This window comes from Glycine max, chromosome 15, assembly GCF_000004515.6.
Source record: "Glycine max cultivar Williams 82 chromosome 15, Glycine_max_v4.0, whole genome shotgun sequence".
In the NCBI taxonomy this organism is placed as follows: Eukaryota; Viridiplantae; Streptophyta; class Magnoliopsida; order Fabales; family Fabaceae; genus Glycine; species Glycine max.
This window is the reverse complement of record NC_038251.2, coordinates 4,408,054-4,431,251: the sequence shown is the minus strand read 5'-3', so window position 1 is coordinate 4,431,251 and position 23,198 is coordinate 4,408,054. Positions and strand designations below refer to the sequence as shown.

Below are 23,198 nucleotides of genomic sequence, written 5' to 3'. Positions count from 1 at the left end.
TACAAATAAATATTTATTTGAATTTTTTCACTGCAATTTTTTTTGAACCATTTCTCCTTGTTTCACATCTTTCTGTTTTTTTATCAGCCATTTTTTCGTTTAACATCTCCTGATATGGAAAATGTTAAAAGTGAGATTGATCATATTTTATTTCACTTTTCTTACTTTTTTACACATTCAAATAAGAGAAATACCCCGATTCTTCTTTATTTTTGTCCTCTTTAATCTCATTCGTATATTTTATCATTCAAACATGCGGAAAGAAGTTCAATAATCAATTCATACATATCATTACCGTATATAATCCAACTTGTATGGACTTGCTGGATATAAACTCTAGAGAACTTCTAAAGTTCTAATTCCCGTTTAGTCAATTTTGCCTTTCGAAAAGAATCTCAATTGTACACCATCCATGCATAGTGCTTTAGATTAGATGATAAGATAAATATATCACTTTTTTTTTTTTTTAAAAAAAAAAAAGAGTTGTTACATAACTTAGTAGTGACTAGTCACGCATCTGATTTTTGGGTATACAATAGCTGTAATAAAATTTGAACCTATTACTTATTCCTACCGTTTTCTTTTATAAGAAAAGAATTATTATTTTCTATTTTTAAATATAAGTAAAATTCAAATATTTTTTTATTTATTTTTTGAAATTATATTTAAAATATTATTCATTTAAAAGATATTATATTTTAAAAATTATTTTTTAATTAAAAATAACACAATGAACCGATTTGTTTAAGTTCATTAAAAGATATTTTTTTTAATAAAATAAGTAGACTTATGATGTGTTTGTTTAAATTGTTTTCATTTAAAATAAATAGATTTTTACTTTTTTAAGAATCAAATTCTATATGTTTGTTAAAAATATATTTTCTTTTAGAGTATTTTTTAAGTTTTTTTAGTAAAAAATTTAAAGAAACTGAACTAACTTAATGAACTTAACTAATCAACTATTTTTTTTAATAAGTATGAATTGATTTTTTTCCTATAAAAAAGAACAAAGAGTATGACTCTATATAAATCATCCTAATTTTCTATCATTAGACTTATATTACATTATCATTAAATAATAACATAAACTAGAAATTATTTTAAAAAAATTATGTAAATCAAAATTAAAAAAAAATGTTTACCCTAATAACAAAGTTACAGTGGTAATAAGGTGTATTATTGATCTGATATGATCAAACCCTTATAGCTTTATGCCTTCATCTATCTGTCAGCATGTCCTTTTGTGGAGTTTCCATTTTAACCGTACATATGTTATATTCCAGAACCTTCCCCAAATTTACTTGGTCCTCTTCCAATTCACGGCTAAAACGAAACTGTGAATTGTGTGAAGTCACAAAGTCAAAAGCACATTTTCATGTCATGGGCAACTGGTGGTGGAGGTGTAAAGGAATAGCCTTTTTGTTGCCACCTTTACTTTTATTTAAACACTTGGTTTCTCCGTCTTTCTTGGAGACACACAACACACTCTCTCTCATGACTCCAACCAACTTACCCACCAACTAATCTTTTTAATTCCAAACCAAACCATGCCTCTTTTTTTCACTTCACAACTTTCATTTCAGTTTGAGTTCTCCAATGGCAGTTCCTGCACCATTCTCTCTTTCTTCTGATCCCTTTGCTTCCAAATCTGCCACATCAACGGTATTTATTGTCATGTTTTCACAAGTCACATGCTTTATCTCTTACATATGCCCATTTTGTTATTGTATTTGTGAATGAGCTAATTATTATTGTGAAACAGATCCTTGGTCCTGCCGTGCTGAAAATAGGGAACTTTGAGCAAACTCATTTCGGATTGTTCACGGCATTAAGGTTGGGGCCCATCTTTCTCTGCTTACCTTGTTTCAATGGTGTTGTATTCGCTTACTGTTTAGTCTTACGTTAATTTTCATGTCTGAATTGTTCGTTCCTAGATAGTGTAACTATCTGAAAACTTCCAAGTTCCAATCTTTACTTTGTTTCTAAGTTTCACAGTTGATTTGTAAATATTGATCCAACAACGGTAAACGAAAATGGTTGTAAACCTTGAATCTCCCCTAAATATTGAGGAAAAACCGTATTTAATGGAGGAAACTGAGGGTTCTGAATTCTGATCCCTAGCGGATTTGGGTTGAAGATTTTGCAGATTCCTCATGCTTAATTGCATATTGATATTGCAATCTTCTCTTGTTTGAAAACTCCAAAATACCTATTCTATAAATGAGTCTGATGCTGTAATTTTCTTTCTTTGTAATCTGTATATATGGACCCTGATTCGAATATTTGTCTAACTAGATTACAGTTTCTGCAGCTATTTCTTAAAAGTCAGAACAGTTAATTATTTGAATTATTCTTATTGTGATGAAATCCATTGGAGGCTCCTTTTTTTTTCTTTCTTCCCCTCACAAGGCTTCTGTAACTTGCTCTAATGTTTGTAGGAGAAATCAAGGTTTCACTTTAAAGGCCTCAATGGGGCCTGCGGGATTTACAGAGAAACTTAACAACAACAGGCTAAAGACTTTAGCTGACGCTGAAGATGGGTGTGATATATTTAATGACCTGAAAGATAGGTTTTTAAGTTTTAAAAAGAATAAATACATGTAAGCTTCAAAAAAACCTATGTCATAGATGTTCATTTCTGATGCCTAATTTAGGGAAAAACTTATTTGATGCTGACTTTGTTTTCTGGCAGGAAAAATATTGAACAGTTTGAAAATCTTGCAAAGGTTCAAACACCAAAGGTAATTGTCCTCTATCTTTGTCTCTATTACCTACCCACACTTTTGGCCAAGCCCTTTGTTGTCTGTTAATTTATCATTTATGGTTTGTTTCTTATTCCCTTCCGTTCATTTCCTCAAGTTGTCTACTAAAGCATTAGCAAATAACTATTCTTTGCTAACAATTCCCAGAACAGTTCATGGTTATTGCTTGTGCAGATTCTAGAGTATGCCCTTCTAATGTTTTGGGATTTCAACCAGGAGAAGCATTCATGATTCGCAATGTTGCTAATTTGGTTCCTACCTTTGAGGTATAAGTGTCACTGCTAGTGATTTGGTTGCTTGTGTTTATCAGATAGTTATCATTGTTTAAAGTGTGAAAGAAAGAGATACCTTATTTGCTTCTTCTAATTCCTTTTTCCTGATACAGAGTGGACCCTCAGAAACGAATGCAGCTCTAGAATTTGCTGTGAACTCCCTTCTGGTAAGCATTTTTTTACTTAAGAAGTGCATGACAGGATTTATTTTCTTGATTTGGAAACTTCTAATGCTTTTATTCATTTATCCATCACTTATTTACTTATTCACAATTTCTTTTGGGTGATTATGTAGTTATTTGAAGTATAAAACGACTGATCTTCTGATAACTAAACTTCTATGGAAAGTTTGAATTTGAAGAGTTGGATATTTGAAATGAAGCAGGAGGAATGAGTTTTTTAATTTTTTTTTTTTTTTACTTTTTCATAGCAGCTTTGTTAGGTTGATTGTAAAACACTTATTGAGCTTGGGCAAAGGTGAGGTCAACTGATAACATATCATTATAATATATATTGACATAGCTTCTAATTCTTAAGACTCGCAAGAAATATCTGTAGAATATTTGACTGTATGAGGTTCTAATAGCTTTATAAATTATTGGTCCAAAAACTGTAAGATTTGTACTTATTTTTAAGGAGACACAAAATATTTTCATTGCAGGTTGAGAACATCTTAGTCATTGGCCACAGTTGCTGTGGTGGTATACGTGCCCTGATGGGTATGCAAGATGATGATGTTGAAAGAAGGTGCTTAATTCTAGATGTTGGTTGTCCTTTTGATTTCTTTGATTAAAACGTGACATACATTTCTAACTTGAAAAAATATATTTTTTCCCTAGTAGTTTTATAAAAAGTTGGGTCATTGTTGGGAAGAATGCAAGAAAAAAAGCCAAGGCTGCTGCTTCTAATTTCAGCTTTGATGAGCAGTGCAAGCATTGTGAGAAGGTGATATATTTTTGTTCTAGGATTTGAATGTGTGATTTGGCTATTGAAATTTCAAATAGTTTATACACTGTCCCCAAATAGTGCATAATGTTATGATATTTGGCAGGGAAAGGGGGTGGGGGTGGGAAGGGTAGGGGCTAGTATTTTGACAGAAGTAATCTTGAAGACTTATCTGCAGTTTCTCCTAATGTGATTTTGGTGAATGCTTTTTTATCATTCAGAAAGGCAATAACAAACTAAAATCAAAGCATAACTACACCCATAGCATCAGCTAGAAGAAGAGGGTGTAACAGAGGGGGACATATATCCCAAGTACATAAAGCGTATTCTGAACCTGCTACACACTTTGCTAGTCAATCTGCACAAGCAGATTTTGATGAATATATAATTTTTCATGTTTTCCATTGCTTTTGCATTTTCTTAAATCTTATCCTCTGTTTTGGATTTTTGTAGCTAAAAATATTTGATTGTTTTGGAGATTGCATTGTTTCTTAAAACTTGGGGATTGCCAGCTTGGAGGCTTATGTTGACTCCTATATTGGGTTCCAAAGCTTTGTAGGAATAAAATCTTAATCAATCAAGATTACTGCCATGATGAATCTCATAGCTTTGTTGAAACAAACTCTCCCCTATTTTCTGATAGTCCTAACTCCTTAACCTGAGTTCATCTTGAGAATTCAAAAACATCTTATTTTGCCCTTGTGAGAATAGGATCTGCATCCCTCAAAACAAAATGTGTATATCCTTTGGAATTCTGTCTCATGGTTTTCATTGAATGTCTCCATTGGTATCATTTTCTGCTTCTCATTAATTGATGCCATCCAACTGGTCATGCAAATGTTAATCCATAAAAAGTTTGAATATGTTGAATACTTTCAAGTTCTAATGCTTCAAGTGTTTTCTGTACAGGAATCAATTAACCATTCCTTGTTAAACCTACTTACTTACCCCTGGATAGAAGAAAAGGTGGCAAATGGAGAACTCTCTATTCATGGTGGTTACTACGACTTTACCGACTGTTCATTTGAGAAGTGGACATTGGATTACCGGGGAACCAAATTGGAGGAAAATGGCAGCATTGCTACCAAAAACAAAATATTTTGGTGTTGAAGTTTGTACTTCTATTTTCCTGTGTAATGCATCGAGTTGCTTTTTCAAAATTTGGTAGGACTTTAAAAGCATAGGCTGAGTTATGTATTTTTGTAGAATTTATAAGATGTTTCAATCGATTGAGTTGAATAACCTCCTACCATTTCCCGTGTCTGTTGTATTATTGCTTTCTGAAAAAACGTTAAGGTACGGGCTTGATTATATACTGCTGATGCTAGCAGATAGGATTTCCCCCCTCCTTTTTTGGTGGAAATGGAACTATCTATGTCTTTTATGATTTCCTCTCAATTATTCTCTATACTTTTTCATCCAATAATCAAACACGACTTTGGTAAATGTTGTTTAAATCAGATTCCATCACAATTCATTTCTCACCAATCCACCATTTCTCATTTGAAGTACTAACGTTCAGAACTACCTGAAAATTCTTATCTTCCGAATGAGGGTTCCTCCTCTAAGTCTCTGCATAATTCATTGCCAGATGAATGTGAAAGCTACAGACAGAAACCAAAGTCATAAAATCATAAGCCTTGAAGACTTTACATAGTTTCAGTTCTTTTCTTACAAATATCCAAACCTAGTAACAATCACATAACATTAGTGCTCTCTCTATGACTTTTGGTACAAAACGCTCTTTTTTTTTAAAATTTTATTTGGGATGTATGCCCAAGTACAACGAAGATCTTGGGCCTGAACTGGTTGCAGATGAGTTGAAATAGTCACATCAATCACTCTTTAATCTTTATGTAAGGTGCTGGTATTATTTTTTTTTTTAAATGGGGAAGCCTTTGACGAAATTAGTGAGAGGAACTTGGTTTCGTGAAATTCATCGAGTTATGCTGCTCAAAACAGGTTAAGCAAAGTGATGAGATAGGTGGTTTGTTGTGAAAAAAACGATGGCAATGACCCAGAATTCCTGTATATAGGTGCTGCATGGAGCATGCCTTTAGCATTTTTTTAAAGTAAAATATGGTGAATGGATCATCGGCTAGGAGTTATCTTGTTCTGTATGGCGGAAAAAAGATGTTACATGCAATGCCATTATGAAATGGTATGGTAAGCCAAACGTAATTCTTCCTGAAGCTTCTCAATTTTAAGAAGTTAATTTATTCCATTTCTTTCTCATTCTTAGCTGTGTGTTTATTCTGACGTGATGAATTCTATAATTGTGGGCACACCTCTTGAACCATAAAAGAAATGTCACATCTTATTGGTTGAATTTCATGGATATAGCTGTTTTATCCTATTCCATGATTCTTTAATATTTCTGTTATCATTTGTAGGCTTATAGAACATGCATTTGTCGACTGCCGCTCATCAGCACATGAGCATGTTTGGTATTGGATATTGGCATGCATGTCGGACATATTAGTAGTAGTACAATCTAATTATTCAAATTTTGTCACTTTTCTGGTTTTAAATACATAACAAAATTGATTTTCTTGTATTTCAATTTTTGTTATTCTGCTAATTTTATGTGATGGATATGTGATATGTCATGTGTTTCAACGGGATGGTGGATGAAGAAATTGTGCTATTTCATTGGAATGAAAGAGGACCGTGTTAAAGGCAGGAATTTTGTCTCCAGGTGCTTCCATATATTAAGGTTCTTGATGACAATGCATTGTAAACACAATTGCCGCTACATGACTATTTTATGGCTACTGTGTTAATTGATTATATGTATGCTTATTGTCATTTGTCAAAACTACAAACTCTGTTAGAAAAGGTAATTTTGCACTGTATCATTGGTGTTATTTGATGTTTCATATTGGCTTTGTTGAAAATATTAGTAACCGGTAAGTAGCATAATATATAAACGCTATTTAATAAATGAGAATTTATTTGAATGTGTAACAAAAGTTACAGGACGATAAGATAAGATGTAACTATTAACTTGGCAGTGCATCAAATTGTTTAGTAGTAGAATAAAATGGAAATCTGATTATTAAGTTCATATGAACTTTATTTATTTATACTTAGTGTCGTGTTTATCGAATTTTTCAAGCAATTAATAAAGGCTATTTAATAAATGACTCCTAAAGGTGGATTCTCCCATATATCTGCTCGAATCCTAACCTTTGTCCTATATGGGAAGTTCTAATCTCGTGGATATTCAGTGTGTAACTGTATGTTTTTTCCTTTGTTTTCTTCTCTTTTTACAAGTGAAGTCAACTTAAAATTTATGCAACGTCGCACTAAACACAACCGCCGTAGTTAGCGAGTGAGTCGGTGGTCACGCGCTTAGTGCGCGACTCGTGCTTAGCGCATCTTCACGTGATATATAGTTTTTTCATGTGACTTTTGTGTGTTGAGCGAGTGTTGTACCCTAAGTGAGAGTTTTCAAATCTTCAACTTCTCTTCCAAACTTTATTGTGTTTTTGCAGCAAATATAATACTAAAGTACCATAAATTCACCAGTTTAAACACTTATTGAACAAAAACTTGGATGATGTTAAAATTCAAATTATTCACAGAAAAAGGAAACAATAAAAAAAAAGAAATCTAACAATTTTTATATGACTTAATCACAAAATATACCTATGCATAACATTTATCACTAATTTTTTCAATTTTATCTTAATTTATCAGATTTGATAAGATAGGAGCATAGTTATTATCTATTTTATTTCTGTAAGCTCTGATCAAATATATTATCTTTATTTAACAGATAGATAGTTAGGATGAGTTATAAATCTGAGTAGAGATGTAATTCTGAAGCTATCAATGAAAACACATACTTTCTAATACTATTCTTCACTATTATTTTAGTGAGACCAAGGCTTAGAATCAATACAAATGTGTAATCTTTTGGAATTTAACATATAACTTGATTAATAAAACTTGTGTAATCTCAAGAAACCTCGAGTGAATTAATGTAATTTACTCTATTATTATTTAATTAGTTATGTTAATCAATATCTGGCCGTGACAGAGTGTTAGATCCTAATTAAACTTTGAGTTTTTGCTATCTAGTAGCTCAAGAAATCATGTAAAGGAGAAAAACAGGTTCCTAATTCAATTGAAAATAGAATTTTCTCCAAGATTAGATTGCCTGATCAATATTTGGTCCATACATGAACAGGAAAATTTACAAGTTTGAAAGATGGTGTGTTCCGCTTCTAACTTTTTCTAACTTTTTCAACAATGATGGGTCAGACAAGGTTTGCAGAGGCAGGAATCCTACTACAATCAACATCTCCACTGTCAGAAGAGCCAAATTTTCCAAACTTGAGTTGCCTCCACCACTTGTGATCCCAAAGCCCTTAAGTACATGTTTGGATTAAAGTTTGCAAACTTAAGTTTGGGTTAAACTTAAGTTGCAAACCAACAACAACAACAACAACAACAACGCCTTATCCCACTAGGTGGGGTCGGCTACATGGATCAACTTCCGCCATAATGTTCTATCAAGTACCATACTTCTATCCAAACCATTAATTTCGAGATCCTTTTTTATAACCTCTCTTATAGTCTTTTTGGGTCTTCCTCTGCCTCGAATTGTTTGTCTTCTCTCCATCTGGTCTACTCTCCTCACTACAGAGTCTACCGGTCTTCTCTCTACATGCCCAAACCACCTAAGTCTATTTTTCACCATCTTCTCTACAATAGGCGCTACTCCAATCCTCTCTCTAATAGCTTCGTTAAGTTGCAAACCGAGTTTGCAAAAAGCAACCCAAGTCTTGCTTCAACAAACCTGAGTTTCCAAGCAAAATTTTGATGTCCTAACATACTTTTGAGGGTAACCAAACATGTCAAGAAACTGAATTTATTCTCCAAACTGAGTTTAGCGCATCCCAAATGAAAAACCTTACATAGCCCAAGATCCTGAAAATCCTAATCCCCAACCAGCAGCTATTCCTTAAACTAGTACTTTGCTATAGAACCTTGTACTGTTTAATGCGTTTATTATTTATAATTTGTTGTTGCCATTATAGGGTGGCTCTATTGAGATTCATTTGTACTCTATGTATAATATTAAATTACAAAATACTGTCAGTTTTAAGGTTGTTCGAGTCAGTTTTTTTGCAGCGTATTGATTGTATTCGATATTATATCAGATTTTCATATCTTCCAGTCCAGTAAAATCTTGAAATTCTGAATACTGTAGTTATGAATGCAGAAATTCCTTCAATGTTGCCAAATTAATATATGGCAATTGCATACATATGTTTCTTCATGTATTTTAATTTCTCTTCAGATAGGTATGAGTTGTAGGATTCGTTCATTATCTATACACCACAAAGGAATTATCTAAGAGCATGCATTAGCTTGTATTGCATTTCTCTGTATTATTTAAAACTAAAGATCAATATATTGAAGTTCCAGATATAGGACATTGTATTGTAGGCATTTTAATCAAGGTTTTGTGATGGCAGACGGCAAACTGCAATATTATAATTATTAGGAATGACATTTATACGAAATTATGAATCAATTTTACATCTGTTGCACTATAGTTTCATAAAATATAGTAAATTATACCAATCATTTTCATGGAAAACATGAAATTTCTTGAAATAAAAAACATCTCTTTATCACATATAATAAGTAATTGAAAATAAATAAATATATCCAGCTAAGGAATCTAGCTGTGTATAGCAGAGAATTGAACCTGATAGGCTGATGTGCATGTGGCTCTATACGAGTTGAAAATACTATCATGATAAACTTGTACAAAAGCCACAAGTTATCCACAACGGACAAACTTACTCTACCATATTCTTTTGGTTTATTACATGTGCGAGCTTCATTCTGTGGATTTGACCCTCAATATGACAGTGTTTCATTTTATCGTCTGGTATAAGAAAAACTAGAGCCAACGAGGTCTTATCTCAATGGCTACCGGCCCAAATTCTTTAGGCTCAACTCAAGTTTGTTGTTGTCTGGTAAATTAAAGGTTCATGCATGCTCCACCAAGTCACTTCCCCTCCTCCACTCAAGTGCCCACACTTCCAATGTAAATTATTTTCTTTTAAAATAATTAACTGGTCACCACCTGCTTCAATCACGTGACTGGAATCCAAAGCATGAAATGGGTATGTGTGCACTAAACACATTTTTAATTCTTACAATTTACTGTTTTTTTATTTTATTTTTATAAATTATGTTTATTTTATTTTTAATTCTTAAAATACTTTAAATATTGTAAAACGATATAAAAATAAAAAATAAAATAAATATAATTTATAAAAATTAAAAATTTTGAAAAGACGAAAAATAAAAAATACTAAATTAGAGAAAGATTAAAAACATATTTATATCTAATTTTCACGTGATTGAGGCACAGCAAGTGCATGCTATCACCATATATTGTGTGTGGAATATGAATGCGTATATATACCCGCAAATGCTGGTTTGATACAGATGTTATTGAGCAAACCTACTAGCAGGGTTTTATCTTACAGATTATTATTATTATTGCCTTGTTTAACCAGCTAGCACGTCCAAATCGTGCATCAATAACCGAAAAGTTGATTTTCTTGTTGACTAAAAGCGTTTCAACCTATCTAAACAAAACCGAGCTTATCATTGTGTTTGGAAATCCGTTTACACCAATGCGAACGGAAGTTCTCACTTTTAAAGCATAAAATAGGAAGCAACAATTTGTTGTTTTTCTGTTGAACGAAAGTTTGAAGGTTTACAACTGCAACTAAACACACACTAAATCTACTTGTTTTTTAAAGTTTGAATATCAAATTCATTAATATAAAAGTAAAGGGACCTAAATTGCATTTTATCGAAAGTATAAAATTAATAATTTTTTTCCTTAAACGTATTAGTCATTATAAAATTATGACTAAAAAAAATATTTAAAAGAATGTGTTAAAAATATGTGAAAAGTATAATATTGTGTGCTTTTGGATCAATATTTATAAAATTAAGTTGATTAAAATTGATTTTCAAGTGAATTAATTTATGTTTGGATTCTTTTATCTTGAAAGCAAGTTTGCTAAGAAACTTATAACGCTTTTGGAAAAATTTTGATGAAAGAATTATGTTTGAGGTGTGAAAATTATACCTATTAGTTACTGAAAATCACATTTAAAACATGAAAAATCGCATTTGAAACATTAAACCAAATTAAACACACTAATTATTTCTTTACATTTTAACATTATCAAACATTCATTAAGTTCACTCTTCCAAAAAAACACATTATGTTAAAAATATTGTAATGTCTCGTATTATTGACATATGGCATGCTACTTTTCATTTTGGTCATTAAGTTGACAAGGATGTGATTGTTTGAATTTACATTGGATAATCTAAACTCGCGTTGAAATATAAGTTAAGTTGATCTGAAATAAATGTTTATATATTTAATTGGTCTTAGATTGAAGAATTGATTCTAAATAAAAAATTAATTTTAAATGGAAGCAATTTAAACTAACTTTTGTATTGTATAAAAGAATTCATTCATAGAGTTTATTTTTCTCTCTTAAGAATTCATATTGAGTTTTACTTTTAAGTTATTTTAAAAATAAAAACATTTAAACATATTTACCTGAAAATCAATTTCATAGCAAGTTAATTTTGCAAACACCAGTCCAAATACTACATGCATGGCACAGCTTATCCTCAGCACCTATCCATGTGTCACAATAATCACTACTACGTCGTCTATAAAAGCCCACACATATAACATCTCAAGGCCACTACCTCAAGCATAACTTGCATAGACTATTGATTAAGAAAGCTATTGTCATTGATTTGCTAGCTCCAACAATGGGTTCTAGCAGATTATCATTCATTTTAGTACTTGTGCTTGTAACCTTTTCATCCATGATCATTGACTCAAGGGTTGCAGAGGCACGTACCCTGCCAAAATCAGCCTTATTGCCTTCCAAAGTTGATATACCTACTGTTGTTCCTCTTCCACTGGTGGCACCACTGCCAAATTTGCCTGTTACTCTCCCTCCAGTGCCTGAACTACCTGCAGTACCTAAAGTACCAATTCCTGAAGTAATAGTTAATAACGCCAAAATAATCCCTTGAGTACCTATGATCTATCCAGTCACTACTACTTATTTTGTCACTTGCTAAATTAACTTGTTGTTGCCATCCCAGGGTGGTTCTGGTTCTGTTGGGGTTTAATTTCTGTCATTCAATTACATGCTATGTTCAGTTTATATGTTGCTTCAGTCAGTTGAACTTCAGCATATTATTTATTGTGACCTGTGTAATGTAATGTATCAACTTATCTTCTAGTTCAATAAATTCTGGAATTTCTGAATACTGTCATCATGGAGGAAGAAGAAGTTTATTTCTATATGACCTAATTAAGCTATGGCATATTTTCTATTTAGCTCCATGTCTTTTCTCTTTAGCCGGATTCATTCATCATCTACAGAGCATGCTGGAATTATCAAATATCTATCGTCATCATGGCTTGTAGCTGTCATTATTCTTTCCAAATTCCAACTAAAAATTAAATGTCCATATCGATCCTTCAAAGATATACACATCAAATTGGTCCTTAACTAATACCATCAGTTTTGTCTTTCAAGGACTAAACTTGATATTACTTGAAGACGATTTTTTTACCCCCAAAAATAGGACGAATTTGATGTCATTTATACTTTTAGAGGAATAATTTTGTGTATTATTAGTAAATAAAAGACTCAGAGATGGTGTTACAAGTATCTTTAGAGGATCCAAAGAAGTCGAGGAGATCTAGCTTAATTGATTGAACAAAGATATGTGAATTGTTGTAAATCTGTTGACACCATTTTCAATTCCTACAAATAAAATAAAAAAAAAGGATCCAAAGTAACAGTTACACTTCAAAGTTCAAATTAAAGAGCAGTTCCACATGTTGGATATGCGTTTTAATCAAAACGTTCTGGCAATTTCAGCCTCCCCAGCATAGGTCGCTTCTCTGAAAAGCAATATGAGGGATAATTCTAATCCCTGATTTAAGAATCCACCATACATAGGACAAGTTATTTCATGATTTCATTGTTTTTCCTAGAAAAAGCACAGTTTTAACATATTAACATAACCTTTTTTTCTGGGCCCAACCAAAATTTGTTAAACCTTTAAAAGGTTACATCTCAGGTCCAAATTGCATGACTTTTCAGGACAGATGTTTATTTCTTCTAATGAATAATATTTTGAGAAGATTACATTCATCTTAAGATATTTAAACCGTTGGTAATGGAATTTAAAACAATAATGTTTATCTCAAATAAGAAGATTATATAGGTGCTGATAAACTGCTACAGTATAATTCATAGGAATGTTATTTGTATAAAGATTTAAATTTCAATTCTTATTAGTTTTATTATTAGTCATTTTATATATATATTTTATTTTTTAAAAGTACTTTTAATCTATTGACTATCCTTCAAAGAGGAATTAAAAACACATGATTTTTAATCCATCACAAAACATGCTAAATCATCCATTATATATATATATATATATATATCACTGAAAACACGAAATTTCATAGAATTTAACAGATCTTTCTTTGTCGCATACTTGAATAAGTTCTGGTTAACGAATGTCGCTCTCTGTGTTGCAGAGCAGAACATGTTACACATGTGGCTCCATTTGAGGTTAAAATCATGATAACTTTAGTTACAGCAACATTCATACATAAGTGGTCCACTGAGAAGCCGTTCTTGTTGTCCACAAAGGGAAAACATTACCTTACTCTATTCTTGTGATTCATAATTCATTACTCACTGGACTCGCCGTGAGGGTTTGAACCTCCAATACAACAAATGTTTCATCCTCTCTCAACTAGTAAAACAATAAACAGAGTTGCGTTTTTTTTACACCCTAAAATTGTAAATAATTTTATATGTTATTTTTTTTAAATAGTTTCTAACTAGTAATTAATTTCTCGTTAAAAATTTATTCAAAATAGGACTTTTAAAAACACACACAAAAAGAGAAACAATTAAGAGATTATTTCTCGTTCTCTTCTTCATGACGCTAGATCAAGAGTGTTGGTCGTCCAGTAGTTGTTTTTTTTTTCCTTTATAAAAGTCGAGTTCATTGTCACGACTTATTTAAGCGAAGTGGTCAAATGAAATACAACTATAGTTTATTTTCTTAGAAAAAATATTAAGTGAAGTGGCGAACTTAAATAATTGGAGACTCAGAAATTAATTAATATAATATAATAAAATTATGAAAGTTTTAAGAACAAAAGAGTATTTAGACATTAATAATATCAACTCATAACTCAAAAAACAAATTCCAATATTCCTCTTTTTTTTCTTCTTTCTATTCTCAAAGTTGGAATACCAAATACATTGTAAACCCACAAGTAAAAATCTACTTTCCCCCCTTTTATTATAAATTATTCTAAAGAAAAAAAAAGTTGGTTGTCCTACCTTTGAATCCCCAAGATTAAAATTAAACTATCCAACCACTACCAACAAGGTAGTCCAACAACGTATTGAGCAGTCTAAGGAAGGTTAGCAACCATTAAGAAAACTCAAAGGGACTTAGCCACAAAGGGTTGCAGTAATTTTGTATAAAAGGCCTGCCACTAGCATCTGGAATATGCACACATTAATTAAGCTCAAAGCAAAAGTCCCTTTGGCCTTTGCAAACTATCTATCATTTATCAGTTATCACAAATTAAGCAAATTAAGTCTTTTGACATGGCCTCCAACAGCTGCTTCATCTTGGGTTTTTTCATTGCTATTTCCTTCTCAAGCATGGATATTGGCCTAGCAGCTCGCTATCTGATGCAAACAACTGTACCAAATTTGCCTAAACCAACATTGCCACCTTTGCCTTCACTTCCAACATTGCCTACAATCCCAACACTGCCTCAGGGTAATGTTCCACCTTTGCCAACTATCCCATCTCTGCCACAACCATCTCTTCCTAACATTCCAACTGTCCCACAGGTGACTCTTCCACCACTTGCTGCCACTTCACTTCCAAACTTTCCCACAATCCCAACCACTATCCCCTCCTTCCCTTTCTTCTCCCCACCACCTTCCTCCACCAGTCCCTAAATGAAGCTATACCCTGCTTATGTTGGATATATAGGCACTCATCCTTGGATTTTGGTTCTGGCTTTCAGTGATCATTAGCTGCATTTCGTGTTGTTTTTATGTAGACATGTGATGATGATATATTATACGTTGTTCATTTATTGCCGGGGAATATTTATTGTAATCTTTCATTTTCCTTTGTACGTTCCTTCGATCTTGTATTGTTTGCATAAGATTATTGTTTTTTCTTCCCCCTCCTTACTTCATATACTTGAAGATCATCTATTGTTGTAGGATATATACATTATAATAAATAATACACTCTGCTTTCCTAAGTTGCTAAGCCTCCTATCGAGTTATTTCTATTCAAAGGGTAACATAAATTGACAAGATATAAACAAAAGGTTAAATGTATCTGATATGGGTACTTAGAACACATCTGGATAAATACCTTAATTAAAAGGACGTATTTATATAATAAACTTTTATTAAGTGAAAATTTATTCAGGTAAAATTTGTTTGTATAGTGGTATTCAAATTATCTTCTATTTAAAGTCTTAAATTGCTTACTTCAAGTATACTTTCAGATTTTATATACTCTTTTAGAAATAAAAAAGGAATATATATGGAAAAACTCAAGTGATTGGAACTAAAAATTAGCTACTTTCAAAATAATAAAGTAAAAAGCACCTACTAGAGTGAGAGAGTCAAAGTCAAAAAAAGATTTCTAACCTCTGTCTCATTAAAGAAAGAAAATAAGTTTTTTTTTTTATTCCAGATGACTAACTTCCTTGCATATGTATAAAACTGAATCATTTCAACTTTGAAATTTCTAAAAGATTACTAAGAATCTTTTATCAATAGTTGTGAATGATTGTTTTGAGGTGAATTAGGTAGTCTCTTCCATATGGTAGTCTCCCCCTCGGGCGAAAGTCTTTATCATCCACGAGTATGACCTGCGGTATTTGTCCTGTCCGCGAGTCATTCTGGTCACCTGCGGACACCACACTCTAATCCAAAACCTTAAGGCTCAGGTTTATGAGTCTTCTCCTCACTTATATGATACTTCTACCTGATGTGAGACTTCACCTCACACTTGTAACCCAACATTAAGAGTCACTACGAAAGGATTGAATGGTAATAAATTTATATCAGTGTATCTTTAATAATTATTATATTATTATAAAACTGATTAAATTATAAAAATAATATAATAATTGTTAAAATTATATCTTTTTAATTTGATTTCTTCTCTTATATATATATATATATATTACATTGTTAACTAATTAAATAATATTCTAAGTATGTTTATTAAAATAATTATTATTAAAAATAATAAATTTTAACAATATAGATATTTATAATTAGTTGTACATATATATATATATATATATAACATCTTATATGGAATCAGCATATTCCAATTAACTTCTTAAAAAATTAATAACTGAATTTGTTAAACTTAAGTTAATTTAACAATATGTATAAATATAGAGATAAAGAAATAGATAAATGGGAAGATAGAATAAGTTGGGAGGCCCAAACCATTTTGGATATATCGGGATTCCTCATTCTGAGGCTCGCAAACACTTTTTGGATAGTAGTAACAAATATGAAATATCCGTTCAAAACATTAAAAATATATAGAAACGAATAAACTTTTACATCATTTTAATTCTACCACTGGGTTGATAGACTATGCCTTTAAGAGGATGTAACATGCATTTTTTGTTTTTGATGCGAGAGGATGTACCGTGTATTTGAAGCTATGTAAGGACTAAGGAGTATTCTGTGCAGTAATGAATATTAATAAAATTACGAAAATAATCACCCATTATATGGTGGTCAACTGGACTTTTTGGGTGATTGGCGGTCAAAGCATCAAATGGTAGTAATACTCGTTGGCCTAATGTGTGACTAAGAAACACCATTGGCTGTAAGGGTGACATCTGGCAGCGGAGAATCAGATGAACTGAGTTAGATAAACCAACTCTTGGTATTTCCCGTTTTCCAAACCCAATTCTCCCCAGAAACAAAAAAACAAGTAAAAATATTTTAAACAAACATGCACTTTAATTAATTATCGTTGTGTAATTTTATGAATGTATGAACTGGTCATCCTACATTTAATAATAGCCAACCAACCACAATATTATTCTAACTTAATAAAATGATTATTTATTCAAATACTGGAAGGTGAACTAACAAAAAGATTGGTATTTGGCTCTCCAAACAAAGTTGAACTGCAGACTCTCTAGTCTCTAGCTCTATATAAGACCAAGCACTATATCCTTCAGCCTCTCATCCAATACTCAAAGCAAATACATACCCTTTTCATATTTGCCAATTCCTCTTCTTCATTTTTGCAATTCATTGAGCTATGGCCTCAAGCAAATCATTGATCACAGCTTTCCTTCTTGCTCTGACCTTGTCAAGCATGAGCATGAGCCAAGCAACTCGCCATCTTATGCAAACAACTGCACCAAATTTGCCTAAAACAACATTGCCACCTTTGCCTTCACTTCCAACATTGCCTCAGGCCAATGTTCCAACTTTGCCTACAATCCCAACACTGCCACAACCATCTCTTCCTACCATTCCAACCGTTCCACAGGTGACCCTTCCACCACTTGCTGCCACTTCACTTCCAAACTTTCCCACCATCCCCTCCTTCCCCTTCTTCTCCCCACCACCTTCAGCCACCGCTCCCTGAATGAAGCTACTCTGCTTGTGTTTGATAGACACTCATCTTTGGAGTTTGATCCATACATTAGACGTGTGATGATGATATTATACATTGTTCGTTTACTGCTGAGGAATGTTTATTTTAATCTTTCATTTTCCTTTGTTGTTCGAACTTGTATGCATAGGATTATTGTTTTTTCATCCCCCTCCTTACTTCATGTACTTGGAGATCATCTATTGTTATACTTGTAATACACGTTATATAATAAACAATTCATATGTTACCTTTTATGAATACATGCACATGACTTTCCTAAGTTTCTAAATTCCGATCGAGTTACTCCTTCCGCTGTCGATTATAAGCCACAAAGGACATACTTCACACTTATTAAAATAAATGAATTAATTTTATGAAATTACGTGATTTTCAATTAAAAAAAATATTTTTTTAAATTATTTTTTATTGAAACTTGATATTAAGCATAAAAAAAGATTTTGATCTTATTAAATGAAGATAATTTTGTTAAATAAAGCCTAAGAAATTGAAATTTATTTATATTTGAGATAACAAGAATAAGTGAATTTTTGTTGATTATATTTGAGATTGAAGGAAAGTATTTAATACAAGGCTACCTAACATAATTTGACAAAATATAAGACAATTTAGGTTAACTTGATGGATATGGGTACTTGGATAAATATTTAAGAATCCATCCAGTTCATTGTTGTGGCATCAAGAATCCCATTGTCCATATTAAACCCAATTAAAAGAAAAATAAGAAAAAAAACAGCAAAAACAAAAAACAATGGAAGATGACAAGAAGTCGGTTCAAATAAAATTATTGCTTCTGATTAAGTTCCTCTCAACCCCCTTACAGTTGGACAGAATTTTAAAAAGCCAGCTTTTGGTTCCTAATTCTGGTCATTCTCATAATTGTTTCGAGAATGTTTGCTTATATTATGCAAGAAAGAGCATGGATCATAAAATTCATTGACGTAAAATATCTCACCATAAAATAATCTCTCAGAATAATTGCAAATTCGTTGCATCTCTAGTTCAACATTTACAGAAATAAGTTTCATGAAAATTTTGTTGCAATAACAGGCATCCCTATAACACAACAATAATTCACATCATCCTTATAACAATATGTTACGAACGCTACTATACTGCTGTACTACTGCTAAGGAACTAAGAAGGAAAACTAATGGAGATAATTGAAGGAAAACTAATGGAGATAATTGTTCTAAACTAAGAACGAAAATCAATTAAAAAAAGGGAGAAGGTAGGTATATTTTATGAATTAAGGGAGGTATGCATATTATTTGCCAAGATAGAATGCTCAAAGTGGCAATTATTCAGGTGATCATTTCTTTCTTTTCTGTACTCTTTTAGAAACAAAACTTCAATAGTCAATACTCTTATATTATGGTACTTACTCCTTCGACAGAGAGGCCATTTAATTTAAGCATTGGGTCAGTAATTTTTTTAGCATATCTCTTTGATAACCTTTGCATTGCATATAGCCTAACTATGATTGAATGCTGTTCTAGTTTTGGTCTCAGGGTCTTGTTTGTATTGCTCATGGCGTTGCCAGTGGCATTGACCTACCATGCCCTCTTAGCAAAACAATGACAGAAGAGGTCATTGGTGTAAAACTAACAGTTTACAAAGTTATAGTATTGATCCATAGTCAGAAAAACGAATATATATATATATATATATATATATATATATATATATATATAACAAATTGCATAAGTAGAGAAAAACATTTAGAAATCGTCTTTTTTAGTTAATTAAAATTTCTTTTAATAAAATGTCCAAAAAAAAAATATAAATCCTCTTGAGAATTAATTTTCCTTCTTAAAATATTTCTTCCAAACACACCATATATATAGCTGAAAGATAGAACACACTTAAAATGCATGAAGTGGGTCACTTTTACACCAATATCTTACATATATTAATTGTAGTAAGAGAGAGTAAAGCCCTCCCAACATTTGATGGCTTTTAAAACCGACATCGTTGAGGTGTAACGATCCACACAAAAAACACCGTTCACTACTTAAAAAAAAAACTTTCTATATCGGTTGTTTAGGTGAATTCCTCTTCTTCTAAGGTGCACTATAAAAGCTCAAGGGCAGGTCTTTGTCTCATCACCACGTATCCTCTTGCACTATTCCAACTGTATACTAAAATTAATGGCCTCCTTCTGTGTGCTTCTCTTATCTTTCTTTTTCATTGTTTTGTCACTTTTTTCTATTGGCAATGTCCAAGCCAGTAGAAAACTTCCGGCACAACTTTCACCCTCTCACCTCCGATCCTGCAGCCACAACTTGCAACCCTTAAGTAGTTTATATGATCCGCAGCAGATACATGTTACTCATATCCATGTTGTATTGCATGTATCTGCAATAAAAAAATAAATTAGGCTCACGCAAAAGCATTTCCTATCATATATGTTTATTTACTTCTTTGTTTTGTTACCCTTTGATTGAGTGTAATACGTCACGTAGCACCTAGTAATGGAGCATATTATATATGTCTTCCTTTAGCTTTTGAGCAAATGTATGTTGCGTCAAAGGATAATTATTTTTTTTTCTTGTACTGGTGGATACTTGATATACTACTGCCATTAATTAAGAGGATGATATATATATAACTTATTCTAAAAGTAATTATTTTGGAATTATTTTTATTCTGATTATTTATTTTTTAAAAATTTAATGTTAAGATTAAATATTTATTATGATGATTAGATTTTTAGAAAATAAATGATGAGATTAAATAATAATTTTAAAAAATATTCTTGGAATAAATTAATTAATCTATGTATATTGTTTATTTTTTTATGTGAGAGGATGTAAGTTTGAAGCTTTGTGTCAGTATTATTCTGTCGTTGAAATAAAAAATAGTGAAAAAGATAAATAAAAAAGGTTACGAAAATAAAGTCCTTGTAATTATATTGTGGTCAAAGCCAAATAAAGGCTGAAATAGTAGTAATACGTGTATGCCTAAAGTGTGACTGTGAAACGCCATTAGCTGTAAAGGGTGACGTCTGGCAGGCAGCTGAGGTAAACCCAGTTAGATTAACCAACTCAACTCTTGGGTATTCCCCGTTTTCCAACCCCAATTCTCTCTTTCTTTGATACATACAAAATCTGAATTGGTCATCCTACATTTGAATATTGGGGGCTATAACTTAATAGTAGCCAACCACAATATTATTCCAACTTAATAAAATGATTTATTCAAATACTGGAAGGTGAACTAACAAAAAGATTGGTATTTGGTTCTCCAAACAAAGTTGAACTGAAACCAACCAAAAGACTCTCTAGTCTCTGGCCCTATATAAGACCATGTACTATGCTTCAGCCTCTCATCCAATTCTCAAAGCAAATACATACCATTTTCATTTTTGGAAATTGTTATTCTTCTTCATTCTTGCAATGGCCTCGAGCAAAGCATTGATCACAGCTTTCCTTTTTGTTCTGACCTTGTCAAGCATGAGCATGAGCCAAGCAGCTCGCCATCTTATGCAAACAACTGCACCAAATTTGCCTGGCATTCCCACTTTGCCTAAACCAACATTTCCACCTTTGCCTTCACTTCCAACACTGCCTCAGGGCAATGTTCCACCCTTGGCTACAATCCCAACACTGCCACAACCTACCCTACCATCTTTGCCTACCACTTTGCCTCCACTTCCCAGCAGCATCCCTACCATTCCTTCATTGCCCAACATTCCCTCAATCCCCACATTCACAATTCCAACCACTATGCCCTCCATTCCTTTCCTATCTCCACCACCTTCCACCTCTAGCCCTTAAAAATACCTTTAATTAATTCCTCTGACTTTGGTATCTCTGCCAAGTTGAATGCATGCAATAGATATGGCTTGATTCCTTAATTTCGCTTATGCGAGAGCATTGTATGGTGTTTTCCTTGTGTTTCTGTTGTTTGGTGTGAGAAAAACAGTGTATTTTCTTTTCAATTTATGAGTTGCTTGTTTTTGTTTGTACTTTTTATTATATTATAGATTGTGACTACGATTACACAGTTATACAATTATGAATTTATGATATGTCTCCTCCTTTTAAGCTCTTCCAACATCTTAATTATATTTACATCACCGAGATTATTTCACTTCAGCCCTTGGATTTTCACTTCTCAAATCTCAACGTTTAGCTTACATAGCTCAAGCAGTTTATACCACGTAATAAGAGTAAAGAAAGAAGTAATTAAATATAGCAAAACGAGGCACTGTGAACTGCTAATCATGAAATCTGGTGTTAATTATAATCTCATATAAGTGAGTTGTAACAACAATAATTATAGTTCCACACTACTTGAACTTCCCTGTACTAGCTAGTAATAACTTTATGTGATATATAACTGTTTTAAACAATAGAAAAAGGTTATCGACCAAAAATAACGTATTCTTAGAAACTTAAGCATAAGTGCTTCCTAGTGTACATTGGTATTAACAGAGAGGGTTCAGCCGTTCAGATCAAACAATATATACTACGTACAAGTTATGAACTTCACAAAACTCTCATCAATGAGAAACAGTTTCATACTAATTTTTTGTAATAAGGGATCCAAATATTCGGAATAATCAGAAAATCTCGAACTATACAACAAGCAATAACTTTGTTATAACAAATTGTCATGAGGCAGGAGAAATGCTGAAGGCAAAATGCTTTGTGGCCACAGGAAACAAATTTCATTCATATTGTCATGAGTAGCAATAACAGAGTTAATACTAGTAATTTTTTTCTTACATAAACAGTAGACAAAGGGACTAGTAGCTAAATCTAAGTTTATTTGGCCCCACTTGAATTCAGTTTTGGTGGCTTAGTAACATCCAAATACACTTCAGGAGTAAATGTTACGTATGGTAACTATGGTATGGTGTACTTCAGTTTGAAAAGCGAATTAGCCATCTTGTTTTGAAGTAATTAATCCGACAACAAGAGCAGTTGATTTAAATGCTTACCCAATCCATTTTATTAAAGGGCAGCCTTTGCATGAAACATCCATCATTATAGATGTTTAGATACATGCAAATCTTACTGCCATGAGCAGAGATGCAATCTTGTGATTAGAAACTATGTCCAGGTTAGTTTAGATAAACTTCTCAATAAATATTGATAACAGTAGAAACTAGAAAATAGAAGATAAACTGAATATTTTTTAAGAGATAAATTTAACTTATAAACCTTAGCTAGTGGCGAGGGATTGGGATAGATATGAGAGGTCTTGGAATTTAATTCTGGTTCTTTCTATACTAAAATATATAAAATTAAAATAACTATTTTAAATGAGAGTATTTTAAGAATTATTATTTAACAAGAATGCTTTTAAGAATTTTTTTAATATTTTCTCTCTTTTAATCTATCCGTTCCACCTTAATTTTTAAAGAAATTATCAACAATAAAAAAAAAATCTT

General features: G+C 32.1%; 4 protein-coding genes across 5 annotated transcripts; all 4 read left to right on the top strand.

Moving 5' to 3' along the window:
• The first annotated feature begins 1,438 nt into the window (after positions 1-1,438).
• Positions 1,439-5,363, top strand: LOC100782859 (beta carbonic anhydrase 5, chloroplastic). Of its 2 annotated transcripts, none has more exons than XM_006597299.4 (9): positions 1,439-1,662; positions 1,763-1,833; positions 2,439-2,600; positions 2,693-2,741; positions 2,915-3,028; positions 3,148-3,201; positions 3,696-3,781; positions 3,874-3,979; positions 4,889-5,363. In XM_006597299.4, the coding sequence occupies exons 1-9, from the start codon at positions 1,597-1,599 to the stop codon at positions 5,087-5,089; spliced, it is 909 nt and encodes a 302-aa protein (XP_006597362.1). In that variant the 5' UTR covers positions 1,439-1,596; the 3' UTR covers positions 5,090-5,363. The 2 variants fall into 2 exon arrangements, with proteins under 2 accessions (XP_006597362.1, XP_003545722.1); XM_003545674.5 differs by having other exon boundaries at positions 1,442-1,662; positions 3,877-3,979.
• Positions 5,364-14,611: 9,248 nt separating this feature from the next.
• LOC100305684 (uncharacterized) lies at positions 14,612-15,389 on the top strand. The gene has a single exon (NM_001248329.3). It carries the CDS (start codon positions 14,713-14,715, stop codon positions 15,073-15,075), a length of 363 nt encoding a protein of 120 aa, NP_001235258.1. The 5' UTR covers positions 14,612-14,712; the 3' UTR covers positions 15,076-15,389.
• A 1,979-nt stretch (positions 15,390-17,368) lies between these two features.
• On the top strand, positions 17,369-18,037 carry LOC100780694 (protein PELPK2). Its single transcript, XM_003545672.5, has one exon. The coding sequence runs from the start codon at positions 17,438-17,440 to the stop codon at positions 17,768-17,770; it is 333 nt and encodes a 110-aa protein (XP_003545720.1). The 5' UTR covers positions 17,369-17,437; the 3' UTR covers positions 17,771-18,037.
• Positions 18,038-21,127: 3,090 nt separating this feature from the next.
• Positions 21,128-21,832, top strand: LOC100779620 (uncharacterized). Its single transcript, NM_001253238.3, has one exon. The coding sequence runs from the start codon at positions 21,196-21,198 to the stop codon at positions 21,574-21,576; it is 381 nt and encodes a 126-aa protein (NP_001240167.1). The 5' UTR covers positions 21,128-21,195; the 3' UTR covers positions 21,577-21,832.
• The last annotated feature ends 1,366 nt before the right edge of the window (positions 21,833-23,198 follow it).